Raw genomic sequence first — 18,427 nt, 5'->3', positions numbered from 1 at the left:
ATGAAAAGAAATCTATACTCTAAACCTCGCAGCAGTATGGCTGAGGTACATTTCAGCTGGGAGCATGATGTAGTGGACTTTGGATATAATTCCTTTTTCCTTTCTCTCACCTTTCCACAACTGCCAGTAAAAGAACCAGATATGCTTGGAAATGATCTGTTATGCAATGTCATCTATTAGATTAAAACCAAGCTGCACATTGGGGGCGGGGGAAGAAAATGCAGTTCAGCCATCCTGGGACTATACTATTGCTTTAGGCAGGTGGGACATCCATGTTTGAACTCTCCTCAATGTAAAAAACACCCCCTGCATATAAACAAATGATATGTGAAAATGGTCTATAAATAGATCTAATAACCAAAAGGCAAAAAAAAAAAGTCTACCTAAATAGCAGCTACAGTAGTACAAAGCAGGTGTCATGGACAATACCGTATTTCTTCGATTGTAAGACGCCATCGATTGTAAGATGCACAATAATTTCAGTACCACCAAGAGGAAAAAAAAAACCCCTAAGACACACCCGTGATTCTAAGACGCACCCCATTTTTAGAGATGTTTATATGGGGGGGGGGAGTCCGTCTTAGAATTGAAGAAATACGTCGTCAGTATTTTACATTCCCTCCCCCACATTCCCATAGGTCAACCTAACTACTTGATTGGGCCTCCTAAACATGGGGAAAGCCCGACGGTGGCTGTGGATCTGTGTTGCTTTGGTTAGATGACGCAGATGCAGCCTCACAGCCACCACGGAGCTTTCCTACGAAGCCGCAGTTTGAAAAAGTCAGGGATTCACCTCGAATTCTTTCAATCAGAGCAATGTCAATATGGCACTTACGCCATCCGACATCGTTCCGAGGACAATCTGGGGGCGGTCCCTGGTGAAAGGCTACCAGCGATTGGTCGCCTTCCACCAGGAAGAGGACAGGGCCGGCTCCGGTACCTGGATGGCTGCCCAGAAATCCGTGCTCCCACCCCAGGAGAAAGAAAGTGCAGAGTTTGAGAGGGAGGTGGCGTCAAACCGGCACTGACCAAAATATAGTCATGGGTGCAGAGACTAGAAGCTCTGTTGGATTGCTGGAGTCAATAGCAACTCCACCTAGGGATAAAACAAGTTCCATGGTCAGACAAAGAAAAGCAGAAATCCACATCAGAGGAATTGATGGGTGGGTTTGTACTTCATCTGTAGTGTTACAAATCACTGCTTGAAAGGAATTCAAAATAGAACCTCTTTCATATCTTCTAACAGGTTGTACTGCAGGGGTATATGGCAGCATCACATCTAAAGGTTTATAATATGCAAATTACAAAAACAAATTTATATTACCATTTGCATTATCAGTTTTAGCTCATCATCTGAAAGAAAGACAGACTCTTTTAAGAATCACTTTATTTCTACAGAATGCTAATATTTTCTTCAACACGTACCACCATTTTTCTCTGAAGCATATATCCATCCGCTCCATGTAGAACAAAGACCTTTAGTGCATCATTGCCAAAATTGTAGCCACAGGGTATTTAGAGAAAGAACAGGAAAGAAAATATGTATTTTTGCACAGGTCCTGCTGTGCACAACAGCAATCAAATTCCTTCATAATGACCAACTGATGGGATTTAGCAGATAAGCAGTGGAATCTGAAGACTAACAAATAACCCAGGCCGATATATAAAAAGTGCAATGTTATAATGCCTATTGTGCAGCATCTATCTGTTTATGATTTGTGCTCTTTCCCATCTCCTGTTTAAATAATAAATAGAAAAGTAACTTCATTGCACAGCAAAAAGATAAAAATTCTGCAGGTTTCAGTTTGCTTAATCTTACAAGACAAACTACTGCCATCAAGATCTTGGCGTATTGTCACAGATTTTAATAAGCTTGCATTCCTTAAGATTCATCACTATTTTAACCTCCCCATTTGTCTATTTTGAGGTTAGACTGAGCTCACAGTTACTTGGGTGGAAATTGCAGAGAAATAGCTGCCTTAGTTGGACGTAGCAACTAGAGGCTGGTGACTCCAATTTCAGTGGGGCTTTTTATCCATTCTGGGTTTCAGTCAGAACCAGCCACAACTCTAAAGGAACTATCCAAAGTGCTGAACCCTATCCCCAAAGTGGCAACCTAAGAAACATATTGCTCTCACAGACAAGAGTCTGCTTCATCTAAGGGCTTTAACTCAGGGATAATGCACATGTTTTGCATGTAGAAGGTCCCAGATTCCATCCTAGGTATCCCAAGGTAGGGCTAGGAAAGAATCCTACTAGAAACCCTGGAGAGTCTCTGCCAGTCAGTATCAATAATATTGGGCTAGATGGACCAATGGCCTGATTCAGTTTATGGCAGCTCCCTATGTTCCTAAAGCATGGATTGACTGTGAAGATGTTAGACTTATATACATAGTTGAGTCCTCTGTGTTGTGCATTTATGTTTTACTAGTTGACATTTAAAGATAATGGAACATATTTGCTAAAGGGATGTTGTGTGTTTTGGGGGCAGGGGAGAATATTTTTTAATTCAATTATCAGTAGGAAACATTTGTGGCTCATTGTATAAAAGCATTTGCATCTGCATAGGATGACGAATCCATGTCATAATAATCTTCCAGACTCCAGTGCAATGTTTCAAAGGTTGGGCGATCTTTGGGTTCGACATTCCAACACTGTAGCATGATGTTGTACAGCTCTTGAGGACAGTTAGCTGGTTGGGGGATTCTGTATCCTTGATCCAGTTTCTGGAGTACTTGAAAACCCATCAAACCTATAATAGAATTTTAAAAGTCTGACACTGAAGCACATGTAAAGTGACCATCCACAATTTAAAAAAATAAAGGATAATAATCCTACAAACATCATCCTTCAGTGATGCATTCTTTCTAATATATGTGTGTGGACAGAGAATCAACTTCTTTAACTCTCTTACTGCCTTTCTAGTGGAGAACATTATTAGCCTAGGAGTATGACCAACTGGCTAAGGAACCACAGAAAACTGAAATGGCTCCATCTAAGCAATTATGGAAGGCTGGAGTGAACTAGCTTTAGATTGTACTTAATAGGCTTCTATTATGGCTGGCCCAAGACATTTTGCTGCCCAAGGTGAAGGACAAGATGCCTACCCACCCACCCTCCATAACATGGATAGGAGCCAACCAGGCTGGCACTTGAATCTTACTTCAAACACGAGAGACAAGACAGTGTCCTCCACTGTACCTGTTGTCAACAGGCCAGTTTAGGGGATGTAGGGCAAGCCATGGGGCACACATTGCCCTGTACTACCTCATTGCTACTCCCCATCCCTCAGGATCTGCTGCCTAAAGTGGGTGCCTCATTCTGCCTAATGGTAGTGCCCAGCCCTGGCTTCTGCTAGCCTTTTGCTGTGAATTAGCATCATTCAAAAACATTTCTTCAACATACAGAATTTGAAATTGCTTCCAATCAACTGAAGAAAGAAAGGAAAAAAGACCAGCAAGGCCCACCAAACAAATGTATTGAAAATATTATTTTCAAACAAACCACTCACCTGCATAAGGCATCTTTCCATATGTGATTATTTCAAAAAGGAGTACTCCAAATGACCAGACATCAGATTTAATGCTAAACTTATTGGAACGGATGGCTTCAGGAGCTGTCCACTTCACAGGTAGTTTTGTTTCATGTTTGGCTTCATATACATTTTCATTTTCTAGCTATTGCATATAAAAAAGAAACAATATCGTAATATGAAGACTGAATTTATAGGATTACTTTGCTTCAAGAGCTGTCTATGTAACAGGTAGATTTTTGGGGAGGGGCATTATGTGGTGTCATACACATGTTCATTTTTAACTGAAGTATACCTGTTAAACTATCTTAAAATGTGAAGTGGACATTTTTCAACATCCTAATTAAAAGGCCTCTTTTCCTTTGTTGCTTCATGACTTCTAAGAATTAGCCTCAACGCCCTGTTATTCAAAGAACTAGCACTTTTGCTGGTACTGAAGCTTTGCTATATTCCCATTGCCACATAAGGAAAGCAGGAGCATAACCTCAGAAAAAGAAAATCAGGAAAGCGGGGAACGGTTGGAAAGGGAGGCATTCAAAATGGCACAAGAATGTCAGGAAGGGACTTCTAATGTTTGTCATCCTGATGTGACAAGCTACAAGGGCTATCATCAAAGTAAAACATATGATGGATATATTCACTGGGGCAAAAGTTGCATTATTCAGCAGCTACAGTATATATAGCTGTCTGAGTGCCAGGAACAACAAAGAGAGAAAAATAGAGGTATATAATGGAAAGGGATGGAGGTGAGCAGACCAGATCATGGGAGATGGGCATTATCCTCAGGATGGAAGAAGGAAATGGGACCAAATTATGGAATGTAATAAGATGTATTATAGGGCAATAGGCCCAATAGCTCCCTTGATAATGACTGAGGTATGTGAGGGTGGTAATAGACTTTGGGGGAATTATTTGCAATATATTTTTTAAAGAAACTGACTTAGATCCTAAGTTTTAGGATTTTAAGAAGTTCACAGAGGAAAGTTTCCCATCCCCTCCTCCCCACTTCAGCCACCTGCTACCCGTCCTCTCTCCAAAGCCTCTGAAAGGGTGGGGGGCCCTCCTGAAAAATGTGGGATGTGGACTGCATAGATGTTGGGGGAAACAAGAGATACTGAATGCTCCTTCCATAAATTTTCTTTACAGTAAAATCTTATACATATCTACTCAGAATTAAGTCCCACTGAATTCAATGTCTTATCCCCAGGTAAGTGGGTATAGTGGGTCGCCAGCTGAAGACCTTTTTATTTTCTCAGTATTTTAACACCTAAATTTAAACTTTGCTGTTTTAATTCTGTATTTTAATCCTATATCAATTTCTGCTGTGTGGTTTTATCCTGGTTGTGCTTTTTATATAGTATTTTGTATTTGGGTTTTTAGATTGTTGGATGTTTTATTATGTTCTCAATAGTTTTAATTTTTGTGACCCGCCCAGAGAGCTTCGGCTATTGGGCAGTATAAAAATGTAATAAATAAATAAATAGGAACTAATTCAGGGGAAGAAGAAGAGCCATGCTGGATCAGACCAATGGTCCATCTAGTGCACACTCTGTTCACACAGTGGCCGACCAGCTGTTAACCAGGGACCGACAAAGCAGGACATGGTGCAACAGCACCCTCCCACCCATGTTCCCCAGCAACTGGTGTACTTAGGCTTATAGCCGAAGCTCTCTGGGTGGTTTACAGGTTATAAACCTAATACCAATATATTGAAATTGCTTGTTCATTGTAAATAAAGCCCTTTAAATTAATAGGATTTTACAGATGTTCTTTGCCAAACAGTGCAAGGCAGATAGAATTGTTGTTCATTTGTCCCTAGGCCTTATTTTGCCGAGTGTGCTTGCAATATCAAACTGCCTATGATTAATTGGGACCTACCACTGCACATCCTGAATTTGGAAATGACAGCAGTGCAAGCCTCCTGTTGGCACCAGAGGCACAGGACTCATGTCTGGCCTTCAATAAGAAGACCAAGTGACAGCAAGAGCTAATACATTCAGGAACCTTTGTTTTGTGATTAATTGCTGGTACTAAAGGGCCATTGACTTTGATAATCATCAGTTAAACAGTTCCAGGGCTAAAAAAAAATGCAGACTCCCAGAGATTTAAATTAATATATTGGTTCAAAGTGCACCAATTAATTAAGGCAAAGTAAGCTGACAGACACTGGATAATAAATGGAGAATTATTTACTTGTAATTGAGGTTTGCTAAGGTTAGTCAGCTTCCTCTTTCAAACCCACTTTCTCCAATTTTTATTGCACATACCCCAAACCCTTGGGGCTACTTTACAATACCCCAAGTTTTTAAATGAACGCTGTAGATGCTAGTGCAAAATTAATAGAGTTATTTTCATTTCTTCATTTTACAGACCAATTTTAAAACAAATCTATTAGTTTTCTAAAAAAATTGAGTTTGCAGCCTAAGAATACATTCATCCCTTGATAAAAATAAAAGTTGCATACTTCTTTACAGAATATAAGCTCTCCTTCAATACTCTTTGATTTCCCCCCCCCCCCCAATACCCTTAGTTGAATCTATATGTCCGGCAACAGCCAGAAAGCATCTCCTAGAAACATAACAACCAAGACATAATGATGACGCTCATTCCCAATATTAGGTAACCACAGATATACTGTCTCTGAATATGAATGTTGAATATGAGTATTGCCTCTGAATATTCTTAGGTATTCCTAGTAGAACTCACCACACCCCAGGGCATGAGTTCAATAAAATAATGATGTATTTCCTTGCATGATGATTGTGGATCCCAAGCATATCCATATCCATAGAGCACCTTTTATCAGCTTAGGCTGATATACCAACTGCGCCCTTATCTGGACAGTGATAGCCTAGCTACAGTTATCCATGCTCTGATAACCTCTCGTTTGGATTACTGCAATGCGTTATACGTGGGGCTGCCTTTGAAAACGGTCCGGAAGCTTCAGCTGGTACAAAACAGGGCAGCCCGTTTACTAACAGGGACTGGCTGGCGAGATCACATTACGCCAGTCCTTTTACAACTTCATTGGCTGCCAGTCCAGGTCCGGGCCCGATTCAAAGTGCTGGTATTGACATTTAAAGCCCTAAACGGTTTGGGGCCAGGTTATTTGAAGGAACGCCTCCTCCCATATGTACCTACCCGGACCTTAAGATCATCTACAGGGGCCCTTCTCCGTGAGCCCCTGCCAAAGGAAGTGAGGCAGGTGGCTACTAGGAGGAGGGCTTTCTCCGCTGTGGCACCCCGGTTGTGGAATGAGCTCCCCAGAGAGGTCCGCCTGGCGCCTACACTGTACTCCTTTCGTCGCCAGCTGAAGACCTTTTTATTCACTCAGTATTTTAACACTTAATTTTAACTTAAATTTAAATTATACTGTTTTAACTCTGTATTTTAACCTTATATCAATTTTGCTGCATGGTTTTATCCTGGTTGTGCTTTTTATATTGTATTTTGTATTTGTATTTTTAACTTGTTGGTTGTTTTATGATGATTTTAATTTTTGTGAACCGCCCAGAGAGCTTCGGCTATTGGGCGGTATAAAAATGTAATAAATAAATAAATAAATAAATAAAATAAAAATATATATATATAAATGTACTACTCCAGACTACCTTAAAAACCCGTGCAAGTCCAAAATCTGCCACTTTGTAAACATTGTGTTCACCAACAAGGACATTTCTGGCTGCCAAATCACGGTGAATGTAGTTCTGAGACTCAAGATAAGCCATTCCTGAAGCAACTTGAGCTGCCATGTCCACCTGTTGGGGCAAATGGATCCTCAAACCGCTATCATCTGTAAAGAACAAAAATAACTTAGATGAATGGGGGTGGGGGGCAGAGCATCTCCTAGCCTTGAGGGAACAAATTGATAAAGATGGCAGTGTGATTTAAGAAAACCAAGTCAAAGATTAAAATCACAAACCCAAAGATTACTACTGATTAATAGCAGCCAATGTAGGAAGGTCACTTGCAGACTTATAGTTTCTCTAAATAACATACATCCAACATGTCATATTTGCCATTGTTTAAATTCTGTCTTGAATTGTTACATTTATTGTTGTAATTTGTTTAATGTATTGTAAAGTGCACCAAGCACAATCTGATGAAAACAGGAACACAAATAAATGAATGACTATCATAATTAATCTGGACCTATTTTAATAAGTGATGTTAAATCTGGGTCTGTATTAGATCAATTTTTTAAAGTGACATTAACTAGAACAGCCATTTGAAAAATGGCTCTTTTATACCTTCTGTTGGCATGACAAGTGACACATCTCAAGTCAAAATGGAAGGACTGTATTGCAATCATATGCATGTCAACTCAGAATTAAGTCTCCCAGGTAACTCTGCATAGGATTGTATCTTAAAATAATCTTAGCATTACTCATGAATGCTATTAACAATATGCAAACTTCCTTGGGACTTGTTTATGAATAAACTTGGACAAGATTGGGCTGCACACTGACAGTTAAGGTTTATATTACACATGCTGTATTATATAAGGCAACAGACCCACCCCAGTCTGAAACCTACATAGGACCACCTTGATACCCATTATTTAATTCAGAGTATTTGTTCTAAAATTTTGTTATTAGAATAACAATACAAAACATTACATCTACTACTATATCTTTTTTATGGCAATTATGTTTCACCAAGAAATGCAAATTACCATTTGCTAAGCAAAAAATATAACGGAGGTTGATCCATTATATCTAGCAGACGTAACTCCTGGAAGGATGATAAATCTCATGAGCCACGGACATCCAAAATACTCGTTCCTTCTCTGCTTTCCCATGAATCATTTCTTCACACCCACAAAATAAGGGTGTTGAAGTTCTTTGCCCAGCCTATAAATCACATGAGTAAATTCATGTATTTCATGGCATTGCTAATGTGATTTGAAGGCTTGGGCTTTTAAGTGGGGTTGCAAGATGTGGCTGTACTGCTGTGACATTCATTGTCTACAAGCATGAATGTTAAATTTCTTTCAAACTCAGATAACAGGATGACATTTGAGCAGCAACACTATATTATTTTAGTTCCATTTTTAAATGGATTCACATGTGAAAACATAAATGAAAAGTGTATTTCCTTCTGAATTTTTCTGTTTAGTATTGAGCTGTCCTCAGTAAAGATTGGGCAAGATTTGAATGAGGGTGCTGGAATGCAAAGTCCCTGATGGTGTTGGAATGCAAATGTCCCCCTTCAAAAATAGGCTGGTCAAGTGTCTTCAGTTTGTCCTGGACAGTCCACTGTTTTAAGTTCTGTCTGGAGTTCAATTAAGGATGGATTGATCAGTGTGCTTTTGCTATATGTAGGTTCTTCATTCATCAGTCTTTTCCATCCTGTTTCCCCACCAATCTGCAAATTATGTTTATGAACATGTGAAATGTCGCATTAATGCATTTTACAATAAATTGCACCTCCTTAAATGTATTTTATCCTAAAGTATGCATTTTGTACACATTTTGATTTTCAATATTTATTATTAATCTAGATCAGGGCTGGGGAAACTGTGGTCCTCCAAATATTAATGAATTACTACTCTCATCATACCAATTTGGCTGGGATTGATGGGAAGTGGAGTCCAGCAACGTTTGGAGGGCCACAGATTCCCCAGCTCTGATCTACTATGAATCCTATATATACTTACCTGGGAGTAAATCTCAATGAACTCAGTGGGACTTGCTTCTGAGAAGACATTGTGCTACTATCTACTCACAGACACTTTGTTTTCATTTTCATTTTTTGTTAGCACAAATACTCTTCTGTAATTTGCAAGGCCACTTCTCATGTCTGTTTTATAAAGACAATGCACATCTCTGATAAAACAGATGAGACAGTAAGGCCTTGATATCTAAAATAAGAGGGCCCAAGGCCTGCCTAAATGCTACGCCCTATAATGTAGAGGTGCTTCTTCCTTAATCACATTTGTAGTGACTTGTGATGGTTATTCAGTGGAAAAGGAAGGACACACAGGCCATAGCTAGACCTAAGGTTTATCCCTGGATCGTCCAGGGGTCAAACCTGTTCATCTAGGTGACACACAGGGGATCCAGTGCTCAGGCAGGGGTGAACCCTGTACGATCCCAGGATAAACCTTAGGCCACAGTAATATAATGATTCTCGCAGGCCTTATAAATCTCCAAGCAATATTATTCACAAGGATGCACCAATGAAAAGCCTTTATACTGTACATAGTGAAGAAAAGACTTCACCTCTTTTCATATATTGACTGCTTGATGTGATGACAGGGACATTTTTCATGTGAAAAACAGAGTTAACATGTAAGCAATCATGTGAGAAATGGACATGGGCCAGGAAGATCTGGGTTCAAATCCCTGCTCAGCCAGGAAATTTACTGGATGACCTTGGACCAGCTTGAATCTCTCAAACTAAACTACCACGCAGGGTTATTGCTATGATAAAATGGGGGAAGGAAGGAAGGAAGACAAAAAAAGTAGACAAGAAATAAAATGCAAATACCAAATTGGCCACTGCTTTTCCCACAGATCCTTTCCTGCTAATTATTTCACATCTGCTGCATGTTGACGGAAATTAGTCAGTCAATCAATACTACTTAAACCTTCATGCCCTTTACAGACCTTCTGTGATGGAATATCCACACACTGTAATGAAAGGCCTAGCAAAATATTGCATCCTCTTTACATTCTTGGTGCAGATTTGCATACATAAGAAATAAAGAGAGCTCTTGCTATCTACAACTGAAGACTGTATTTTATTGTCTGCTTCATCAGTCATTACAATACCGCCTTCATAACCAATAAGAGTTTATTGCACTGCTCATCTGCATTCAACATTCCCAAATGAAATGTTTCCTACTAACTTTGGAGGTATTCTAGCAGACTTCCATGTCTCATCAGTTCTGTAATAATATAAATTGGATCCTCTAAAGTGCAAACAGCATACAGCTGTATAAGCTTTGGGTGTCTCAGATTCTTCATAATCTGTGCTTCCCTCAGGAAGTCCTTTGGATCCATTGACCCTGAAATGAAAACAGTAACAAACAAAAAAATCAGCTCGTGTTATTAAGGGGCATTCTTGTCAGCCTGCAGTCTTGTGGAAATGACTAGAAACACTCTCCTTCTTTTTGTAAACTAGTATAAACATTAACTCACAAACCCTCTAAAGTTATTCAAGTAAGGAATTCATGCAAGTAAAATGGTAAAGGAGAAAACAGGTTGAATCTTATGACTTTTCTCAAGTTTAATTTAACAATGCCAACAACAACAAAAACCTATAGCAACTGTAGCTGTGTTTATCTCCCCCAACATAAAGGCTGTTGGTCATGTTATGACTAAAGCTGTTGTTTATTGGTTTCACTACTGCTCCTAGAAACTAAAAATGGAACCATGATTAGAAACTGTGCAATAATTTTCAACATCTTAGTTGTCTGCATCAATCCCTTTAGCTACAGACCCAAACAATAACCATTTTCTTCTTCATCACCTCCAAGCTACATCGCTGCAGCTCATTATACCTTGGAATAGAAGATGTTTATTGCTTAGAATTTTATTGTAAGCATCCCAGCCAAGGAGCAGGATACAGTGTTCTGCCGCACCTTTCAGGCAATAAACTTGCCAAATGCCTGGAGAAAATCAGACTTCACAAAACCTTATAAAAGGCAATCCAGCTATGTCGAGAGTCGTAAGAAAATACATGAAAATATGTCTTCAGTGGACAGAAACAGCTACAAATTAGGAAAAAAAGGCTTTCAATTTTTTCTTTGTGTATTAGGCTGACACTGGCATTCAGTCAGTGTGGGCTACTGGGCTGCAATGACCAGTGTGGTTACATAGACCAATGGTCTTACTCAGTATAAGGCTGTGTCCTAGGTTCCACCTCCTATGTAAGTGTCACCATGGTGAGGCTGGAAGTAGAATAGGCAAAGGTGAGAACGGGTGTCTTATAAATTGTTTATATGCTAGATGTGTGCAGGACACAGACTCGTATTATCTTACTATAATTGGGGCAGTTTTTACAACAGCATTTTGTCATATGAAGTCTGAAGGGAACCACAAACAAAATAATCAAATAAATAAATAAAATATCGCTGGGAATTTATGTGATACATTACAGCCAAATTAGACATTACATACAAATGCATGTCACATTTCTCTGACAGTCTCCCTTCAAACCAAGGTTACATGGGGGGAAAGTCACACACACCCATATGTCCTAGGCACACTGGTGTAGTTCAAGTTGTCTTCAGCTGTGTATTCATTTATAGCTCTTGCCAAATAATCACTAGGCTGTCGCTATGGGATGCATTCTACTCTTGTACGGCATCTTTTGGTGGTGTTAGTGGTTGTCATTTACCCTCCTTACAAGACAGCAAATTAAAGGGCAGCTGAATAGTATTCAGCAGTTAGAAAACCCAACAGCAGAACTGGTGCCAGAGTACATAAAATGAAAACTGTAACAACATGACGGGTTTGTAGTCTTATAAATTCAGCAGATACCATTAAAAAAAATCCCCCCAAAAAACCCCAACCCAACCCAAATGTATTAATCAAAGATCTTATAGATGCTTCATAGGACTGCATTGCCTTTATGAAGATTGCTGCCAGTTTAATTAGGAATCGTGTACCTCTCTCTGTGAGGTTAATTGAAGCCTTTCTAAAGGCTGTAGACTAATAATTTGGATTTTCAATCTAGCATTTGCAGGATCAAAGATCAGTTTGTAGCCAATCTGGGAGAAAATGGCTTGGAGTAAATGTAGATTTATTTTGTGAAACTTCTGAATGGTATAACATTGAAACCATCTATGTCCCTAGAAATGTTGTCTTTTATTAAATGGATAAAATGTTTCTTCCCCGCCTCACAATAATATTCTGTTACATCTTTAGAATAGACTGATATTTTGTACGCTAGAGGGCATATTTCAACAAGCCTTTGATAAGTCCTATCATCTACCAACATGAAAATAAAAATATGACTCATGATTAGCCATACATAAAAATTTCTAAATGTCTCAAGAAATCTCAAAATAAAATAGTTTGAATTAAATTAAAATTAATATATCTATTTTGTCCTGGGCAGTTAATAAGAGAAGTGGTGTGTGTGTGTGTGTGTGTATATATATAATTATTTATGTATTTTGAAAAAAATCTATATATAACCTGCCTTGTAATGCAGGGTATGAGATTCAATTCATAATAAAAAAATATAGCCATACACTATAACTAAAACATGGCCATCGAAAACAAATATAAAATCAAAATGGCAAACATCAGCCTTTCCCAGCCTGGTTAGGGACGATGGGTGTTGTAATCCAACACATCTGGAGGGCACCAGTTTGGGGAAGTGAGGTTACATGATTTAAACAAATACATTTGATATGACATTTAAATTCACTATTTGTCAAATAATGCCAGGAGAATTTAAGCAAATCTTATCAGCATCCAGTGTTGTTGTTTTTAAAGGATATTGGCTGTGTTCTTTTCACCTTAATAGAAACTGGAATTCAGTCCCATAGCCACTAGCTTCAGTCAACACCATTATTGTACCCAAAATGTCATGCCAGTAATCAAATTTTAGCTTAACAAGCTTAGGAGGATTTCAGACTGAGACGAACTGGAAGACAGTCATGGAATCTGATAACACTGGGTACATTCAGATGGAAAAACTTGGTTGCTATTATGACCTTTAGTGGGCATAACTTATCCTTTCCTCTGTACATGAGGAGCAAAGATAAGAAGCCTCAAACAAAACAAGGCCAGCCCTTCATTAGGCTGAATGAGGCAGCTGCCCCAAGCAGCTGATTTAAGGCATCATGAAATGGAAGCAAATTGTCAGTTATCATGAAAGGCATCATGAAATGGAAGCAAATTGTCAGTTATTGAATTTCATTGATTCATAGAATAGTTGAGTTGGAAGGGTCCTATAAGGCCATCAAGTTCAACCCCCTGCTCAATGCAGGAATCCACATTAATGCATACCTGACAGATAACTGTCCAGCTGCCTCTTGAATGCCTCTAGTGTGGGAGAAAACACCCCTGGCACTTGGAGGAGCCAGACAGTTTTTCATGGATTCCGATTGGAGACCATGTGACCTCTCCCTCTCCAATAGGCATTCAGGAAGAACATCTGAGCTCCTGCAAGTGTAGGTTTTTTAAAAATAAATAAATAAATAACCCCTCAAAACTTTCTACACTTAAAAAAAAGGATGTAGAAACCCTCCCCAAGGAGAACATCCTCTGGAATTCTTACCACTTGCAGCCTCTTTTGCCAGAATTTTCATTTCCTCCCCACCCCACCCCCATGAAATGCTGAAAATGGAATGTTCAATTTTTGGGGGCCCAGCACTAATTGTTGTAAGTATGGAAGGCAATGGGGACACATGGTCTGACCCCTCCCTTCACAACCAGGCATGATGGGGAAGACCTGCCTTGGCATTGTACCGGTGTTGACAATTATAGAGCTGATGTGATTAAGAACTTTGCCTTATCAAAAAATGCTTTTCTCATGCTTTAATTAAGGGACAGTGTGCTAAACAGAAGCCATGGGCAGTAAAGGAAGCAGTACCTCTCACAAGTACTCTTCATATGGGGCTATACTTCCTGTAAATGGGGCTATAATCCTATGTTCTAGCTGGGACATAGCAACAGGTAAGAAAAAGAGTGAGGCCCACAGATAACAGCAATGCTGTGGAAAAGCAGGGAGTCCCAGTTACTAATCAGTTGAGGTGCTGCGGGGCTTCTCTGGCCCACTGGTTTTTTTATATATATATTACATTGGGGGTATGTGTAAAAGAACATATCAAGTGAAAAAAGAAGGAAAAGAAAAGAAAAAGTAATGTCCTGGTGGAAAAACTAAGAAAGTACCAAACTAAATACTTTACGTTAGAAAATGGGATAGATAAACTTTGGGAGGTGGGGTGGAGGTGGGGGGCCCTAGGTTGCAGTCCTGTATCTGTCACATTGCTGAACTTTTCAGGAAATTATTTGGCAGCAAACTACTGGGTACTTTTGCTGCCACCATAAATTTAACCAGGCAGCAGTGACTGGGGGGCAGCAGTGGCTGTATGTGGCTAGCAGGTCATGTGTTTTCTACCCCAGCTTTAAAATTAGCATTTAAAAATGGTTTGATATCTACAAAGAGAACAACATCCATTTTAAAAAAGTACTGTTATTTTTTTTTTATTATTTTAAATTAACCATGCATGAAATCACAGGAAATAGTTGGAATAAGAAATAGAGGGGTATTCAACATACCTGGTTTTAGTGTTTTAATTGCCACTGGTGTGGTATTATTCCATAATCCTTCCCAGACCTCGCCAAACTGGCCAGAACCCAATCTTTTCAAGAGCTGCAGAGAACTTCGGTCTATCTCCCACTGATCTACGGTTTGGTAAGACAAATCAAGAGGAGCTGGGACTTCTGTCTAGGTGGGAATAAAGCAACAACTTACTTAAACTCTGTGATCTTTTAAAAACTACTGCTTCTGTGAGATTACCCCAAGATGGCCACTTCTCCCGCTTTGAGTAAGGGACAGTGTGCTAAACAGAAACTGTGGACAGTAAACAAAGTAGCCCTTCTCTACAAATCTATGTGGCTCGTTGAATGTTTCCTACTATGGAGATAGTAAGGTACCTTACTGAAGGTCCCACTACAGGCACAGGTGGCCTCTGATGCTCAGCCTCTTCTATCACCTTCATCTGATATTCCATCCACAACTCTAACCAGACAGAGATAGCCTCATGATGGTTCTAATAACCATATAATTCTAATAACTTCCTATTCAGATTATTATAATTTGCTACATATGGGGCTGTCTTTGAAAACTGTCCAGCATCTTCAGTTAATCCAAAACAGGGCAGCTAGTCTGTTAAATGTGACTGGCCAATACAATCAAATTATGCCAGCCCAATGCAAAGTGATGATTTTAACTTTAAAGATCTAAGCAGCTTGGGGCCAGGTTACATAAAAGAGCATAAAAGTAGATGCTCCCTTCTCTACCTATTGGGACTCTAAGGTCATCATCCAAGGCCCTCCACCAAGGGAGCCAAGGCGAGTGCTACAAAAAGCTCTTTCCAGTGGTGGCACCCCATCTATGGAATGCTCTCCCCAGAAAGATTTGCCTAGCAACTGCACCATGGTATTTTCACCACCAGGTAAAGATCTTTGTTATTATTATTTTCCCAACCATGTTAAGAATTATTTTTGTGCTTTCAGAACATTGCATGGTTTTATTCTGGCTGTTGTTTTTTACTTCTGGTTTTTATTAAGTGCTGCGCTATTTTTAATCCCTTGCTGCTGGTCTTATCTTGGATTTCTTGTGTGTTGTTTTATTGTCATTGTGTATTGGATTTATTTCTTACCCGCCTCTCCGTTTGGATTGAGGTGGGGGACAACACTAAGTATAAATACATAAAAATTGATTAAAAACATAGTATACATTATTAAAACATCCTAAAACATCTAAAATTCCACTGGATAGGCCTGCCGGAAGAGATCCGTCTTGATAGCTTTCTTAAATTCTAAAAGACTTTTAAGTTGATGAGTCTCCTCCATTGAAGAGAAAGCTGGACTTGATGGTTTGCAAGGCCCCCTTCAGTTCTATGATTCTATGAGTTTCAGGGAGTGAGCTGATGGTTTCCACACAATATGTATTTGATAAAAATTGAACTTTTCAGTGAATCAAAAATCTAAATGTGTACTCAGATACTATTGCTTCTGAAATGACTGATGTTATAGAGAAAGCTTGAAAGGCCTGACTAATAGTTACATGAATCTGTTCAAGTGTTTCATTTAGGATCTGAAAGATTAAAATATACCTAGTCTAAAAAAGCAACTAGGCAAGCTTTTAGAACAATGAAATATTGCCTATAGGAAGGAACCTGATGAGGTTTTAGGTTGCTGTTTTCAGTCAGTACTTATAGACAGCTAGAGTTATGAACTTGGTAATTTCATCTCAATATAGGTTTATACTGTGACTTCATAAATCACAAAGTGCCAAGCTTTTCTCGCTCCTGTAGCCACACAATTATTTGTCAAAAATGGCCTGACATATTTTTTTTATTGCTATGCCACCTCTGAGAATGAAATGGTGCATTTATGTATGATTTCCTAAAGTAATCATAATGGCTAGTTGGAGGGTTATGCGCTTATCCATTCAATAACCAAAAGGTTCGCTATATTTTGACAGAAAAATGCCCTGAATTAGCAATACCTTTATACATGGCTTCCCAAGCTTTACACACAACCCATCACTGGAAGTACTGTAGTGTCTGACTAAAGCGTTCAGAGTTTGAAAAGGTTTCCTTCTGGTCACAAAAAAGCCGCCTTTGTCCAACCGCTTGATTCGGTAGTGCTTCGCAATTTTTTCATCCAGCACTAGGAAAATAAAAAGGAAGGAAGATATGAGTTGCACACTATGCACACAAATCACGCATGCAAGGATCTCATGTGGTCAAATATACAACCAGGAAACTGTCCTCTGAAATGAGTACCCAGTGGCTCAATCCTATGATCAGCTGCCCTCAATGGCTTATCGTACAACCACAGAAGGAGGTTCTATAGCTTGCACGAGCAACAAGACATCCCTTTCCTTGAACCTAGTCCAGCCCCACTGAAGGCAAAGGTGCAGCTACCAGTGCTCCTTTACTGAGAACTACTAGCTGTCCTCACCCTAGCAAAATTTGCAACGGAGGACAAGGCTTTCAATGGCTTCAATTCATGATGGCTGTATATTATCTCTAGTATTGGAGACAGCATGCCACTGTATGCCAGTTGCTGGGGAACATGAGCAGGAAGAGGCTATGCAACTCATGTTTTACTTTGGACTTTCTATAGGCATCTAGTTGACCAGTGTGTGAACATGGATAAGATAGGCCTTTACTCTGATCCAGCAATTACGTACTTAATTTGCTAAACAGGAGCTGCTGAGTGGTTCTGGTTGTGATAAGACCTGGGAAGGCTGATGTTCCAAGGCAGGAGTGGGGGGAGTAGCGTGGGGAAGCAAATTGCTTGCTTGGCACAAACAAGCCCTTGGGGGCACTTAAACTGACTTGCTAGATTGTTAGTCTGGAGTATAATACAACATTGAACAGAGATCCTGGATTACAACAAAGGCATCTCTAAGCCCTGTTCCCACACATTCAATCTGTGTGTGGAGGGGAACAGAATCATGCCAATTGGTGCATTAGGCAGAATGTGGTCAAGGGTTGTGTCCAGTTAGGTCCAATATATCTAATTGGAAGCCATGGTAAGGTTGCCAGTTGTGAGTTTCGGACCTACACACATCCAATTGTGTTTATGTAGAGCCGTTCCTTATGTGGAACTGGGTGTGGAGGGGGCGGGCACAGGAACGGCAGAGCCAGCAGCCATGATACTGATCTCCTCTGCACATTGCTTGAATGAATGTAGAGGAGCATGAGGAAGTATTTCTGGTTTAGCACTCTGTTTCAACCCTGGCAAGCCAGATACAACTGAGAAACACACACGCAGGGTATGATGGAGCAGCCTACTCTCTGCTGTTTGTCTCCAGCATTTAGCAGACACTGCTAGACTACCTCTGAATATGGAAGTTCTGTTTTTGGCTATCACGGTTAAGATTTCCCCTTCCTTATGTTTATTTATGTATTTATTTATTTGTTTATTTTTATTGTATTTATATCCCACCTTTTTTCCTCTAAGGAACTCAAGGCAGTGTACATAATCCTCCTCCTCCTAGTTTGGGCTGAGAGTCTGTCACTGGCCCAAAGTCACCCAGTGGGTTTCATGGCTGGCTGGGTGAGGTCTAGAACCCGGATCTCCTGCCTCCCAGTCCAACACTTTAGACACTACACCACACTGGCTCTTGCATATAATATCCTGTTGTGGCTTTCTAAAAATTACCATTCAAACTGACAAACTGACCATCATT

At 39.7% G+C, this 18,427-nt stretch overlaps 1 protein-coding gene across 2 annotated transcripts in view; it reads right to left on the bottom strand.

The window, feature by feature from the left end:
* Nucleotides 1-1,434: 1,434 nt before the first annotated feature.
* FRK (fyn related Src family tyrosine kinase) overlaps nt 1,435-18,427 on the bottom strand; it is a 40,858-nt gene continuing 23,865 nt past the window's right edge. For both annotated transcript variants that reach the window (XM_063125742.1, XM_063125741.1), the window contains exons 3-8: nt 16,733-16,896; nt 14,776-14,944; nt 10,386-10,544; nt 7,144-7,325; nt 3,512-3,677; nt 1,435-2,752 (exon numbers count right to left, since the gene is read on the bottom strand). In XM_063125742.1, the coding sequence (XP_062981812.1) occupies nt 2,538-2,752; nt 3,512-3,677; nt 7,144-7,325; nt 10,386-10,544; nt 14,776-14,944; nt 16,733-16,896 (1,055 nt within the window). In that variant the 3' untranslated portion in view covers nt 1,435-2,537. The remainder of the gene's footprint in view (nt 2,753-3,511; nt 3,678-7,143; nt 7,326-10,385; nt 10,545-14,775; nt 14,945-16,732; nt 16,897-18,427) is intronic.

Source organism: Elgaria multicarinata, chromosome 4 (assembly GCF_023053635.1).
Source record: "Elgaria multicarinata webbii isolate HBS135686 ecotype San Diego chromosome 4, rElgMul1.1.pri, whole genome shotgun sequence".
Taxonomy (NCBI): Eukaryota; Metazoa; Chordata; class Lepidosauria; order Squamata; family Anguidae; genus Elgaria; species Elgaria multicarinata.
The sequence above is the reverse complement of the archived record's forward strand: the minus strand, read 5'-3'. Positions and strand labels throughout refer to the sequence as shown.